The 13,252-nt window shown below is 47.4% G+C and overlaps 1 protein-coding gene across 2 annotated transcripts; it reads right to left on the bottom strand.

Moving 5' to 3' along the window:
* Window positions 1-2,996: 2,996 nt before the first annotated feature.
* CCNL2 (cyclin L2) lies at window positions 2,997-13,164 on the bottom strand. 2 transcript variants are annotated; one of them, XM_030963938.1, is made up of 11 exons: window positions 12,878-13,164; window positions 12,035-12,109; window positions 11,647-11,756; window positions 11,232-11,352; window positions 10,037-10,101; window positions 7,158-7,257; window positions 6,960-7,064; window positions 6,620-6,761; window positions 5,814-5,931; window positions 5,639-5,731; window positions 2,997-4,684 (listed from the first exon to the last, which is right to left on the bottom strand). In XM_030963938.1, exons 1-11 carry the CDS (start codon window positions 13,145-13,147, stop codon window positions 4,297-4,299), a joined length of 1,587 nt encoding a protein of 528 aa, XP_030819798.1. In that variant the 5' UTR covers window positions 13,148-13,164; the 3' UTR covers window positions 2,997-4,296. The 2 variants fall into 2 exon arrangements, with proteins under 2 accessions (XP_030819798.1, XP_030819800.1); XM_030963940.1 differs by lacking the exons at window positions 10,037-10,101; window positions 11,232-11,352; window positions 11,647-11,756; window positions 12,035-12,109; window positions 12,878-13,164 and adding an exon at window positions 9,210-9,316.
* Between the last annotated feature and the right edge of the window lie 88 nt (window positions 13,165-13,252).

The raw sequence follows: 13,252 nt of genomic DNA, 5'->3' as shown, positions 1-13,252 counted from the left end.
CGAGCGGAGCCGCCCCGGCCCGCCCCCAGCGCGGCGCCGCCCCCGCCCGGCTCCGGGAGAGAACGGACCGGGGAAGGGCAATTGGTTCTGCCTCCGCCCGGCTCCGGGAGAGAACGGACCGGGGAAGGGGAATTGGGTCTGCCCCGCCCGGCTCCGGGAGAGAACGGACCGGGGAAGGGGAATTGGTTCTGCCCCGCCCGGCTCCGGGAGAGAACGGACCGGGGAAGGGGAATTGGTTCTGCCCCGCCCGGCTCCGGGAGAGAACGGACCGGGAAGGGGAATTGGTTCTGCCCCGCCCGGCTCCGGGAGAGAACGGACCGGGGAAGGGGAATTGGTTCTGCCCCGCCCGGCTTCGGGGCACGGAGAGAGCGGTCAGGGGAAGGGGAGTTGGTGCTTCCCCTCCCAAGCTCCGGGGCAGGGAGAGAACGGCCAGGAGAAGGGGAATTGGCTTTTGCCTCGCCCGGCTTCGGGGCAAAGAAATTGTCTTTTCCCCCTCTCGGCTGCGGTGACGGAGAGAAGGGCCAGGGGAAGGGGAACTGGCTTTTCCCTCTCTCGGCTCCGGGGCACGGAGAGAGCGCACGGGGAAAGGGGAATTGGTTCTGCCCCCGCTCGGCTCCGGTGCACGGAGAGAGCGGACAGGGGAAGAGGAATTCTCTTTTCCCCCTCCCGGCTCCGGAGTACGGAGAGGAGGGCCAGGGCAAGGGGAATTGGCTTTTCCTCCTCCATCCCGCTCCCGGCCGGTGCCCAAACTCTGTTTCACCAACTTCGGAGCCCTGCGTGTGAGCGGCGGGTGCAGAGCAGCCCCTGAGCGCTCTGACCCTCACTATCGCCCCACAGAACGAGATAAGGGTGAGCTCGCTCCCCTCAGCAGGCAGGAGTGGGGACAAGGAGAGGATTCAGCTCCTGAAGCAGAGGAAGGAATCAACCCCCGTTTCTGGGCTGCCCACGTTGCTACCGAGGCTTTTTAGGGGGTGCCAGGCACCACATTTGTGTCCCTTCCTCACTGTGGGTGACCTGGTCCCGGAAATCACCACAGGACCCTGCCCTCAGCTCACCCTCACCCCATCCCCTGTGCCCCCCCAGATCAATAACCTGATTACTGATTAACCTATTACTGATCTGCACACATGCAGAAACTGCTAATGGAGGTTTAAAGGCTCTATTACAGCTGTGAGCATAATAGTGCTCTTTTTTAAAGACCACGACACTTCTAAAATATTTTCATCCTTCTAGAGGTCAAGGCTAGACTCTGCCCTTGGGAAACTGAAGAACAAAGATCTGGTAATTTGGGAAAATTCTTTGGAAAAGCCTCAAACAGCTGCTGTGTCTGCCTTGTTCCCCTTTTGTTGGCTTAATTCTAAATACCTGCAACAGCTCCAAAAATGTACAGGATGTATTTATATTAAAGGTTTGATGTTACATCACATTCCCAGGGGAGATGAGGATGACAAAATCCTTCCAGACCTTTCTCCTGCCTCAGACGGTGCTGGCTGTGAGCAGAGCTGAGCAGGGGCTTCTGGAGCAGCCTGGATTCCTGATCCTGAGCACACAGAGCTGAGCAGGGCTTCTGGAGCAGCCTGGATTCCTGATCCTGAGCACACAGAGCTGAGCAGGGCTTCTGGAGCAGCCTGGATTCCTGATCCTGAGCACACAGAGCTGAGCAGGGCTTCTGGAGCAGCCTGGATTCCTGATCCTGAGCACACAGAGCTGAGCAGGGGCTTCTGGAGCAGCCTGGATTCCTGTTCCTCAGCCCTGAGCACACAGCAGCTGTGGCAGGCAGCCAGCAGCAAGGCTGCCCTGGAGATTGATACCTGGTTTTGTCTTTTCTTCCAAATAAAGCTCCATTCCAGCAACTTCTGTCTCACAGACAGCAACACTCCTCTGGCCCAGGTGCTTTAATTGAATTTAATCCATCACCTTCCTTCCCTCATTTCAGAACAATTTCCTTTGTGCATTACCATGGCTCTGGTGGGGCTGGAAAATCTTATTACTTTTTAAAATCCCCATCAAGCCTAAAACTGCTTAGTGACCCCTTTGTGCCTGGGGTGTTGGCACAGCAGGGATTGGCAACCTCTGGGTAAAAATCCTCTGGGCTGTCACCTGGGAAGCTCTGGCGGCCGAGCCTCTGCTGACACAACTGCAGCTCTGACACACTGAATTTACTGCTGGGGGACGCAGTTTGGGGAAACATGAAGGATTATTTCCAGGAAGGATGGGTGGGCGGCCAGAGCAGGGAGGTTTTATTGCGGGAAGAGCAGGTGGGATTTATGTGAGGAATGTGCATCAGCACCTGGCCAAGCCTGTGGTGTCTCCTACCAGTCAGGTTTCAGTGCTGTCCTTCAAAGAACGTGCCAGAGCAGGAGGAATTGCACCAAAATCAGATCAGAGACCAACCTGAGGGAACTTCTGATCCCTGAGAGCCACACGGGAGCCACCAGAGGTGGAGAAAACAAAGCCATAACTCACCTGAAGGGCTGAGAGCTGTTCACACACTCAGGTGCACGTGGGGCTTTGGATTTCAGGTGAACTTCTGCCAGCTCCAGCCACGGGACCCTGCCCTGCTCAGCAGCAGCACTGACTGCCTCAGTGTCCCACAAACCCAATGTTCATCCCCAATGTCCCAGCAAACCCACCCCAGATGTTCAGCCTCCCCAATGTTTTCAGCCCCCAAGAAGTGGCCCAAAGCCCAAGGGATGGGATTCTCCTCAAGCCCAACTCTTCCTCCTTGTCCAGATGAGCAAACACAGCTCAGGAAGTTCAGCTGGGACCTGCCAGCTCCTCCAGAAGTCACAGAAACGCACTTTCCACCTCAAATCTTTGTGGGTTGGGGGATTTTGTGTTTGGTGCCCAAAATTCCTGCCTTTAAGGGAATGGGGATTGAATTCCAAGTCTTGAATCTATTGCAGTTTAAAGATCTCTTCATTTTGCAGCAATTTCTTTCCTTATGAGTAGGCACAAGTGGTGGAGCTCATAAGAAACTCAAGTGAATGTAATAGAAAATCAAATACTTTAATGAAATTGGGGAGCATGAGAGTAACAGCTCAGATATACCACTAGAACTGATACTACTGGGCTGTGGGGCTCTGCTAACTGGGTTTTTAATTGCTCTGTTCATCAAGCATGCAGACTGACAAACTACCAATTCTTCAAAGATCCTGAGTCAAGAATTTTCAACCACTTCAAATGGATATATAGGAAATGTCTTCTGAGCTGGTGGCCTGCACACAGCATTGCACAGATAAAAATATACTACTCTCAATGCACAGAGCTAAATACTTTCACATTTATCAGAATTTTCTACACAAGTTTTTTTTTTTTGATAGAATTCAAGTTTTTGAATTTTTCTGTATATATCTTCACCTGTATTAAACAAATGCTTATTTACATTGTGGGTAAAGTGTAAAGGCTAGGAAGGCCATTTTCCCATACTGTAACACTGCGAAATATATATATATATACACAGAGAACCTAATATAGGCAACAGGACTAAAAAAAAAAAATCGCCTCCCACCTGTACAACATCACCGAGCCAGCATGAGAAGAGGGCATTGGTAGCACCAAACCACTCCTGGGGGGCTGAGGAGCTTTCCAGCCCCACAGGGAAGAGCTGCTGGGCACAGCATTCCAAGGATGGGCTGCCCTGGGGATGGAAATCCTGAGGAGCAGGACAGGAGCTCCCATGTGAGGGTGACAGTTACACTGCTGACATCACCTCCCACCCTGCCAGGCTTTGCTTTGGGTTCAGGGATGAGCACAAAGTGCTGGCTCAGGAGCCAGATTAACCCTGCACAAGCCATAGGGAACGAGCTCTGCTGGCAGAGGGAATTCTGAGGGAATGAGCCCTGGTTCACCAGTGGTGCCAGAGGGAATTCCCAAGAAAAGCAGCTCCATCTCACCAACTGTGCCCGGGGTGCCGGAGAGAATTCCCTCAGGAAGCACCCCAGATCACCAGAGGGAATTCCCTCAGGAACAGCCCTGGGTGGGCATTCCCTTCCCCCAGGAGCAGCCCTGGCACTCACCAGCAGGAATTTCCCCTGGAAGCCGCTTGGTGGGCTCACCAGTGAGAATTCCCTCTGCAAGCACCTCAGGAGCTCACTGACAGGAATTCCCTTGGGAAGCAACCCCAGAAGGGGCTCACCAGCAGGAATCCCCCTGAGAGCAGCCCTGGGCAGGAATTCCCTCGGGAAGCAGCCCCAGAAGGACCCTCAGGAATCAGCTCCAGCAGGGCTCACCAGTGAGAACCCCCCAGGAAGGGCTCACCGGCTGTGCCTGGGGCGCTCTCTCTGTGTCTGCCTCTCACCGGCGGTGCCGGCTGTGCCCGGGGTGCTCTCTGTCCCTCTCTCTGTCCCTGTCCCTCTCGTAGCGGTGCCCTCTCTCATAGGAGCGGGCTCTCTCGTGCCGGTGGTTGCGGTAGTAGTGTCCCTGTCCCTTCTTCTTGTACTTGCCCGTGTGCTCGGGGCGCTCGCGGGAGCGGCTGCGGGAGCGGGACGAGCTCCTGGAGCGGGACCTGCGGCCCTTGTGCCCCCCCTGGTACTTGCTGTAGTCCTTGGATTTCTTGTAGCCGCGGCCCTTGGAGCCCTTGTAGGCAGAGCTGTGGTTGAACTGCCTCGGGGGGGAATCGCTGCGGCTCCGCGAGCGGCTCTGGGACTTGGAGCCGCTGGACGTGGAGTAGCTCTCGCTCTTCCTGCAAGGAGAAAACAGAGCAAACACGGTTTTCTTGAATTAGAACAACTTCATTCTGCATTTTGCTGCTTTCTTGGATTTTAAGACCTTCCTTCCTCATTTTGAATTGGAAGAACGTTCTTCAATATTCTGCATTTGAAGAACATCCTTCCATACTTTGCATTTTAAGAATGTCCTTCTGCATTTCGCTATTCCCTTGAATTTGAAGAATGTCCTTCCGTATTTCGAATTTGAAGAATGTCCTTCCTCATTTTGCAATTTCCTTGAATTTGAAGAACATCCTGCTGTACTTCGAATTTTAAGAATGTCCTTCTATATTTGGAATTTTAAGACCACCCTTTTGCATTTTGAATTTTAAGAATGCCCTTCTATATTTTGTATTTTAAGAATGCCCTTCTATATTTTGAATTTTAAGAATGCCCTTCTATATTTTGAATTTTAAGAATGCCCTTCTATATTTTGAATTTTAAGACCTTCCTTCTGTATTTTGAATTTTAAGACCTTCCTTCTGTATTTTGAATTTTAAGACCTTCCTTCTGTATTTTGAATTTTAAGACCTTCCTTCTGTATTTTGAATTTTAAGACCTTCCTTCTGCATTTTGAATTTCAAGACCGCCCTTCCACACTCTGAATTTTAAGAATGTGCTTCTGCATTTTGCTGTTCTCCCATGAGAACTCATCTTGTGTCCTTAACTTCCATCTGGCTACAGTAAGAACACTGATTTTTAGGAACTCCAGTTGCAGTAATACTGTGAACACCCACAGCTGGACTCACTCGGCAGTTCCAGGAGCAGCACACCCTACAGGGTCCCCTCAGCCTGTTGGTGATGAATTATCAAAGCTGGACTTGGAAATGAGACTGGAGGGACTGGGAGCACACCCTACAGGTTCCCCTCAGCCTCCTGGCGATGATCTATCAAAGCTGGCACTGGGAGGGACTGGGAGCACACCCTACCTGTGCTTGGGGGATGCAGACCTCGATGGGGACCTTGAGTAACTCTGATCTCTGCTTCCACTTCGACTCCTGCTCTCTCTTCCTTTCTGGACACTGCCAAACACAAAGAACACTCAGTTATTTTGTTTGAAGTACTCATGGGATAAAAATCAGCAGTTTCCTTACAAAGCCTTACCCATTTACTGGGCTGTTGGAGCTGGTTCTCTTGGTTCCCTCCGTTTTCCTTTTAGCATTCTTCATGGCCTGCACAGGTAGGGGTGAAGGTTTATTTCCTTTCACCTCTTTTGGAGACTCTGCAAGAAGAAGCTTTTGTTACCTCTTTGGAAAGTACCTGAAAGGACTTGAGGCTCCCCTCACCCCAAGTCTGCACCCAGCAGAGCTCACAGCTGGGCTCTGCACACACAGCCACCCACAAGCAGATCTCAACAAGTTCACAGAAGGCAGAAATTCACCTGAAACATTTCTGCCAAAGTATTGAAGCCACTGCAGAAAAGGCAGAAAACCACCCTCCTTTCCTTGCCAATTATTCAGCATTGTTTGAAAGGTAAACTGGGGAAGAAGATGGTGAATGTTGTCTTCGAGGTGAGACTGCACCAGACTGGAAACTTTAACCAACAAATTCCTCACCCAACATCCCAAAATGTTACCCCTGCCAGAGCACTTCTGCTTCAATATTGCATCAGCACAACATGCCAGGGGCAAGGATTTGAGTTTATTGCCAAATCCACATAAAAGCAAGCCCTTGGCCTATATGGGTTTAAACTAGTCTTAATTTCAGACTAATTTGAGTTTAGCTTTTATCTGATTCAAGAAATCACAAAGCTACACTGCTATTCAAACCCTGCCAGTTGAGTAGTGCTAGGAGCCATCTTAAAAAAATCCCCAACAAACTCCAAACCACACTTGTAAATTCTTCCCAAAAGGGTAAATAAACATGAAAGATGTGAAAGAGTTATTAAAAATGAGTTATCCACTATTTACCATTTTTTGGGATAGGGGAAAATCCCGATGTGTTATCCAAGCTTGGAACTCCCTCAGGTACCAGACCTTTAGCTTGTGCTTTTGCCTCTTCAATAGCCAATTTCTTCTTTTCTATTTTACTTTCCAGATCAGATAAATCCACCTGTGAACACAGGAGCATTGAATTTCCTGGTTACCCACTCCCAGGGAGGGGAATGAAAATCCAAGGAGTCCCAGCCAGTGACTGCTCTTTGTTCACTTCCAGACTTGCAGCTGTGGTTTTAAATAAGCTCAAATTTTCCAACTCCTGCTCTGAGCTGCAGCCTTCACTGAGGGCTCCCAACATGAAAAAGAACCAAACCTTTTTCCTTGTGTAGAGCTGCAAGATTTTTAAGCAGATCTCTTGAATTTCTTCCTCTGTTGCTCCAAACAGTAAAAACCAATGTGGGCGATTTGGAAGAGGGATCTGAAAGGGAGAGAGAGAGAGAGACAAAGCTCAGATTTCTCCTCCTGTTAAAAGGGCTTGAAAAAACCCCAAATTCATGAAAATGTGGCTCACCTCCAGTGTCCTGGCTGCCAGGTAAATGCAGGCACAGGCAATGCTCTCTGGCTGGAACCTCACAAACACATCTGTTCTCAGGCTGTCGTTCATGTAGTTCCTGAAAAACAGGAGAGCAGGAGGTTGCAAGGCACTGCAAAGCTCTTTGGGGCTCTTTTTTTGGGGGGTTTTGACTTGGTTTTAACTTCTACAAGAGCTATTTCTTTCTGCATTCAGTTACTAGACTTCAACATTCTATTCCTGTAAATCTAAAGAGAAGCTGAATGATTTTACTACAAGAAAAATAAAAGAAATAACTAAAATTAAATCCCTCAAGGGGAGGGATGTGTGACAGAAACAAAGTCTGACTGCTGAAAATTCAGTGGTGAGAAGAGAACCAATTTTAACTTCACTTTTGCTGCTGGATCTCTACTGGCCTGCTCTCATGCAATAAACAAGTTATTTTCATCAAGACAACATACAGTGTGCTCAGAAATACTCAGATATAGAATTTTAGGTTCACATGTCCCCCTGCAATAGGGCAGGACCAGGTGTGTGGTAAAAGCTGCAGCTCCTGGAGCAGTTCTCCCATGAAATGAAATCCTCTTCAGCACAGCTCAACTTCCAGTGGGGTTTAAGGGTCCATTTCCATCCAGAACAGAATTCCTTTTGATGCAAAAAGTCAACCATAGGAGAAATCAGGGTGTTTGGGAAGATCAGTTCAGGAGAACAGTCAGAATTCAGGCAGATCTCCTCTTTGGCACATGAAATAAGGTTTCCAAATTGTCCCATTTCAGTAAGGTTGCTTAAAATGAATATTCACAGAATGAGAAAACTGTAAAATATTGCACATATTCCAGTCAGTACAATTAAGCATTATGTTGTTAAATCTTAAATACACACAGTAAATTCCTGTGAATCTGTCAGCTGATGTGCTTTAGAAGATCTAGACTTGAGAGCACGTATGTCAATAACATATCAGATGAGAAAAACTAAAACCAGACATAAGAAAAGTCCTTAAAATAATACTATAAATAATAATTAACCACGTGGGTACCCAGTATACAAGGATTCACTGACCCCCAGGATATCCAAAGCAGAGACCACAGGCCAGGCATCTGCAAGGTATACAAGGACAGAGAGGAGGGATTGGAATCCCAGGAGTTTCCAACTCTCACCTGTCCTCAATTCTTGTTTAAACAAACAGCAACTGCTCCCCCAAAAAAAGCAACATCAGCTCATCTTTCTGGGAGAAAGGAACTTCTAAACCTGCTGTTGTCCCACTACAAAGAGAGCACAAACCTTTTGGCCAAAGGAATCATAAAGGAAAGGCTGACTTTCAACATTTAGAAGCTACAAAGCTTTTTCTTCCTGATTTGCCAAATTGAGAACCATGCCAGCTTCCAAGTTTGGCCTCTGCACATCTTCCCTGTGGGCTCAGCCAGACACAGGAGGAAATGAATCCTTGTCACAATAGCTTAAGAAAAAGGTCATGTTGTAAAAATGCACATTTCAAAAACCTGTTATACTGGATACCCACCAGTTTTTGGTACTGGAAGCAACAAACACGAGCACACAGGTGTGTTATTGTAACAGCTGACCCCTCTCCCAGCTGGGGTAATTCCCTCCCTGCCCTTCCCCTCCCCTCCTTCCATAACCAGCAGATTCCTGGCAGTCCAAAATCCCATTCCACCGCTCCATGCAATGCTTCTGGGAAATGTCTCTAAATATCACATTTTGTCTCCAAGCTTCACACATGTACTAGTTTTATCACTTAAACATTTTCATTTAAACATTTGAGATAATTGTATCTTTCAAACTATTCATTTTTTTTGTTGTTAATTCATCCCTTTTAAAGATTTAAACCCCAGCTTAATTCATTTTATAAGAAACACGCCACATTATAACAGTTACGAGAAATAGAACATTAAAAAAAAATAAATAAATTCAGAACTTCAACGCTCAGGTTATCAAATATACAAACAATCAAAAAAATGCAGAGTAAAAATAAAAAATAAAAGTAGAAGCACAAGAAGCAGTTGGCCAGTTACTCTACTATCATGTATATACCACCTGTCTAGAGCCAGCCTTCTCTTTGGAGAGCTTTGGGTTGACTGAAGACGGCAGCTATCCCTGCACCATGGGCAGCAGAGGAGAAGTCTTAGTCACTTACCCTCAGAGGCTACCCTTTGATCAAAAGAGTACAGAAAAGAAAAGTCAAAACTGGTTCTCTACACACAGCTCACAGTACCAGACAGTTCAGTCAGCAGAAATATGGTCTTTGGATTCACTAAAGGTGGGTTTTTTTTATTGTTAAAAAAGTATTATTTGGTAAAGTTTAAGATGTGGAATTTTACAGAAGCTTCCCACCCCCAAGCAAATATTTATTAAATGAGAGCAATAAGGCAGAGAACATTTCTTGGCAAATATGAATCCAGGCTATCCATCTATCCACTCTTAGAAGCTGACATCTTGCATTATCCACATAGATAAAAGAAATTTGTCTGTGCTGAGGTTTAGATACACCCGAAATCAAACTCAGGCCCTGGGAAAAACCATTTCCCAGCACTGGGAACAAACTTGAATTACACCCAAGTTTTCCCTGAAGAAAACCCCAAGGGAACAACTCTAAACCCACCCAAGCTTTTCCCTTCAGCTGGAAAGTGAGAGCAGAGAGGAGGGAAGTGAGGAGTCAGGGCGGAAAGCTACCTTACCATTAAAACACTGCCTCCAACTTAAGAGGCCGCTCAACTTTTGGGAAGTAGTTTGGGGCACACCAAGGACAGTGGAGCTGTCTGGGGTGGCCCCAAGCACTGCTGAGCAATCCTGCCCAGTGCCTCAAGTGACATATTTCTGCTACTGCCCCTTCTGGTCTCTTAGAACAAAGAAAATCAACTTACCATGAGGTCTGGACCAGGTGTTGGTTACGTTCACATTCTAATACCTGAAGGTACATAACGATTATCTGGAAGATATGGGTCATTGAGTTATTAACCAGCATCTGGAGAGCCACCTGCTTACTTCAGAGGGACATCCATGAGGCATCTGTGATCCTCTTTCAAGGCCTAAAACATTCCACATCAAGTGTTTGCACCATCCCCAGTGTCTATCCACACCAGCTCTGACCTTCTGAGCCCTTCTGTCCTGCTACTCAGCCAGGCCTCGTCTCCACCTGGGTTTGGTTTAGGGATTTTGTGGATGGATTTTGATTTAGGGATTTTGATTTAGGGATTTTGTGGATTGATTTTGTTCTCCTACAAGCCTCAAAAATCCTTTTTTAGTTGCAGCCTGGCGCAATCAGCAATGAGGGAAGTTGGCAGTGCTTGCAGAGAACAGATCTAACACTGTCCCAGGGTTTGGTCAGCTCTGAGGGGTTTTCCTCGAGTTTGGAAGGAAAACAAGGCTGCAGAGAGGAAGGATAATGGCAGAATTCACCCCATTAACAAGTTACAGCTGCCCTCTGGGGTGGGTGACAAAAGGAAATCTGAATGTCAAGAAGCTCAAAAAGGCAGCTCTGAACAGGAGTTTTTTAGAGGAGAAAAGAGCAAGATCCCAAACGGTGCTGGCACAGAAATCCAAGTTCTTTTACCAGTTAAGGCACAATTTAAACATTTGAGGCAATTGTATCTTTCGAGTATCATCCACTCTGACACTTGTTACTTTTATACTGAGCCTTGCCTCAGTTCTAGCCAAGCCTGAGCGTGGTTTTAACACACTCCAAACTGGCTCAGAGATCTTTAATACCACAGCACGTTCCCAGCAGGAGTGACCACGACAAGCCCAGGCCTCCAGATTCCTCCCTGCTTGGGGAATCTAAGTTAAGGTGATGTTTTCTACCACCACAGCTACCTACTGATCCAATTTGCCTTCCAGGAATAAAGAGCACCTGCATCCACCTCGCCGTCACTCAGCAGTGATACGAGACCAATTAGTAAGAGTCTCTTAAATGAGAAAGAAAACATCAGGATGGTAAGAAACTAAATCTCACTGAGTTCACTGATCATCATGTGCAGTCCACAGAGCTTCCAGGCAGCCTCCTCAAAGCTTTACAGAACACAAAACCTTGGTTATGGAGTGAATTTATAAAGTACAAACCTTATGAGGGTGCTTCACGTGAACACAAAATCCCAACTCCTTCAACACTCTTCTTTCTGCCTTAATTATTTGATTCTTCAAGTTCACATATTCTTGATCCAATATTAGAGGCACAGGTTTTCTGCAAGACAAGGTCAAACTCAAAAAATTATCATCTTAACCCTTAAGAAAACTCAGGTTGAGTTGGGTAAAAATAATAATAAAAAACTCATTATTTATAACATCAAAAATATTGATTTATTAAAACAGGTCAGCTCACTTCATGAGATCACATTGAAATACTCCCTGATTTATGAAACGGGGAATGATGCTATTGTTTAATAATAGCATCATAATAATAGTTAATAGTTACTAATAAGTTTAATAATTTAAACACGACAGAGATAATCCAGATAATTCTGAGTTCTCAGCTTACTTTTTCTCCCTCAGGTGTCTGAGGCGATGGAACACATTGATCACATCCCGAATGCGTCTGGGGGCTTCCTCAATTTTGGATGCCAGATGGACACAGGCCATGGAAACATGCTGAAAAACGAGCATAAAATAGAATATTTTCTATATTTCATTTCTAGTTCAGGAACTGAGCTCCTACAACAGCTTAAGGATGGATAATGAGGGGAAAAAAACCCAAGAAAATATCAAATATTTGACAAAAATCATTATTAAATAGCGCTGTAAAATCATGTGTCTCTATAACTATAATCTCCAAACTAGTTGCTAACACTGATCAGACTCAGACAACAGCTTGCCAAGAGAGATCAGAAGATAAATATGGCAACAAATGTCATTTAATGCCTTCTTACCTCCATGGAATGCTTCACAAAAGACTTGGTATAAAAGAAACGCTGGAATAACACTTGTCCTGTAGCCATAGCCACCTAAAAAAAGAGATAATCACAACAGCCATGAACAAAACTACCAATTCCAAAGAGAAATTTTAATAGATTTAAGACCCAGAAGATAGGAGGAAGTTTAATGGTATCTAAAGAAAACTAGAATTGCTGAAGTAATTAAGTTGCCCCAAATATTATCAATGCTTTAAATATTGCCTACAAGTCAAATGTAGACAGCAAATTCCAATTTTCTTTTATAAAAAAATGTGAAAATACGCTCTAAATTATTAAATTAATAATAAAACCCAAGAAAAATCTAAAAAGCAAATAAAATTCAAAGTTATGAAAGTACGTCAGATAAATATTTGCTTTTTGGGCGTGGAAAGTGAGAAGCACTCTAATCACGTCATGATTTGCATACATTTGAATATGCTAAAGCTCGGTAGCCTGGAAAGTTTTACGCTCAGAGACCAACGAGGTTGTTTGGCCTGAAATTCTCCGTGGAAACAAAAACCTCGCCGAGGTCACCAGGGCTGCAGAGGAGCCTTAGGAAATCCGCCTTTGCACAATCCCCACGCGGAGGCGGCGCTGACATCACCCGCTTCCGGCAGCCAGCGGCCCGGAACGGCCCGGAACGACCCCCGAGCGGCCCCGAACGAGCCCCGCACACCGGGCGGCCCCGCGGCCTGCCCGGCCGGTAACCGCGGGGAGGCCCCGGGGCCTGCCCGCCCGGTAACCGTGAGATCGCACAAAGAAGAGCCCAGCCTAGCCCTGCTGAGTCCTGGCCCCATCCCTGCCCGCGCCCAGCCCCACCTGCGGCAGCCGCAGCAGGATCCCGGCCGCCTGGATGAGCTCGCAGCCGGTGACGCGCAGCTCGGTCTCGGTGTCGGGGTCTAGGCCGCTGCTCATGGACGGCGTGAAGCGCAGCGTGTGCTCGGGTAGCAGGCAGTTCTCCAGGGTAATCAGCACGCCCGAATACAGCCGGTCGCCGATCAGCACCGCGCCGGGACCCGGTACCGGGGCGGGAGCCGCGCCGGCCGCCTGAGGACCCGCAGGGCCGCCGCCTGCCGCCGCCGCCGCCATTTTGTGCCGCCGCCGCCTCGCTGGCTCCGCGCTCTGTCTCCTTCGCCCCCCAGCATCCGCCCGACGCCGATTGGCGGAGCGCGGCGGGAGCGCGGCCGCTGATTG

Source organism: Camarhynchus parvulus, chromosome 21 (genome assembly GCF_901933205.1).
Source record: "Camarhynchus parvulus chromosome 21, STF_HiC, whole genome shotgun sequence".
NCBI lineage: Eukaryota > Metazoa > Chordata > Aves > Passeriformes > Thraupidae > Camarhynchus > Camarhynchus parvulus.
This window is presented reverse-complemented; position numbering and strand designations above follow the sequence as displayed.

Bases quoted from the DNA above. Each gene is read 5' to 3' on its own strand.
- CCNL2 (XM_030963938.1), bottom strand. From the start codon at position 13,147: ATGGCGGCGGCGGCGGCAGGCGGCGGCCCTGCGGGTCCTCAGGCGGCC. The intron at 5,732-5,813 runs GTAAGGCTTTGT...TGTGTTTGGCAG, and splicing joins TCCAACAGCCCAGTAAATGG to TGTCCAGAAAGGAAGAGAGA. The intron at 4,685-5,638 runs GTAGGGTGTGCT...TTCTCCTTGCAG, and splicing joins TCTGCATCCCCCAAGCACAG to GAAGAGCGAGAGCTACTCCA.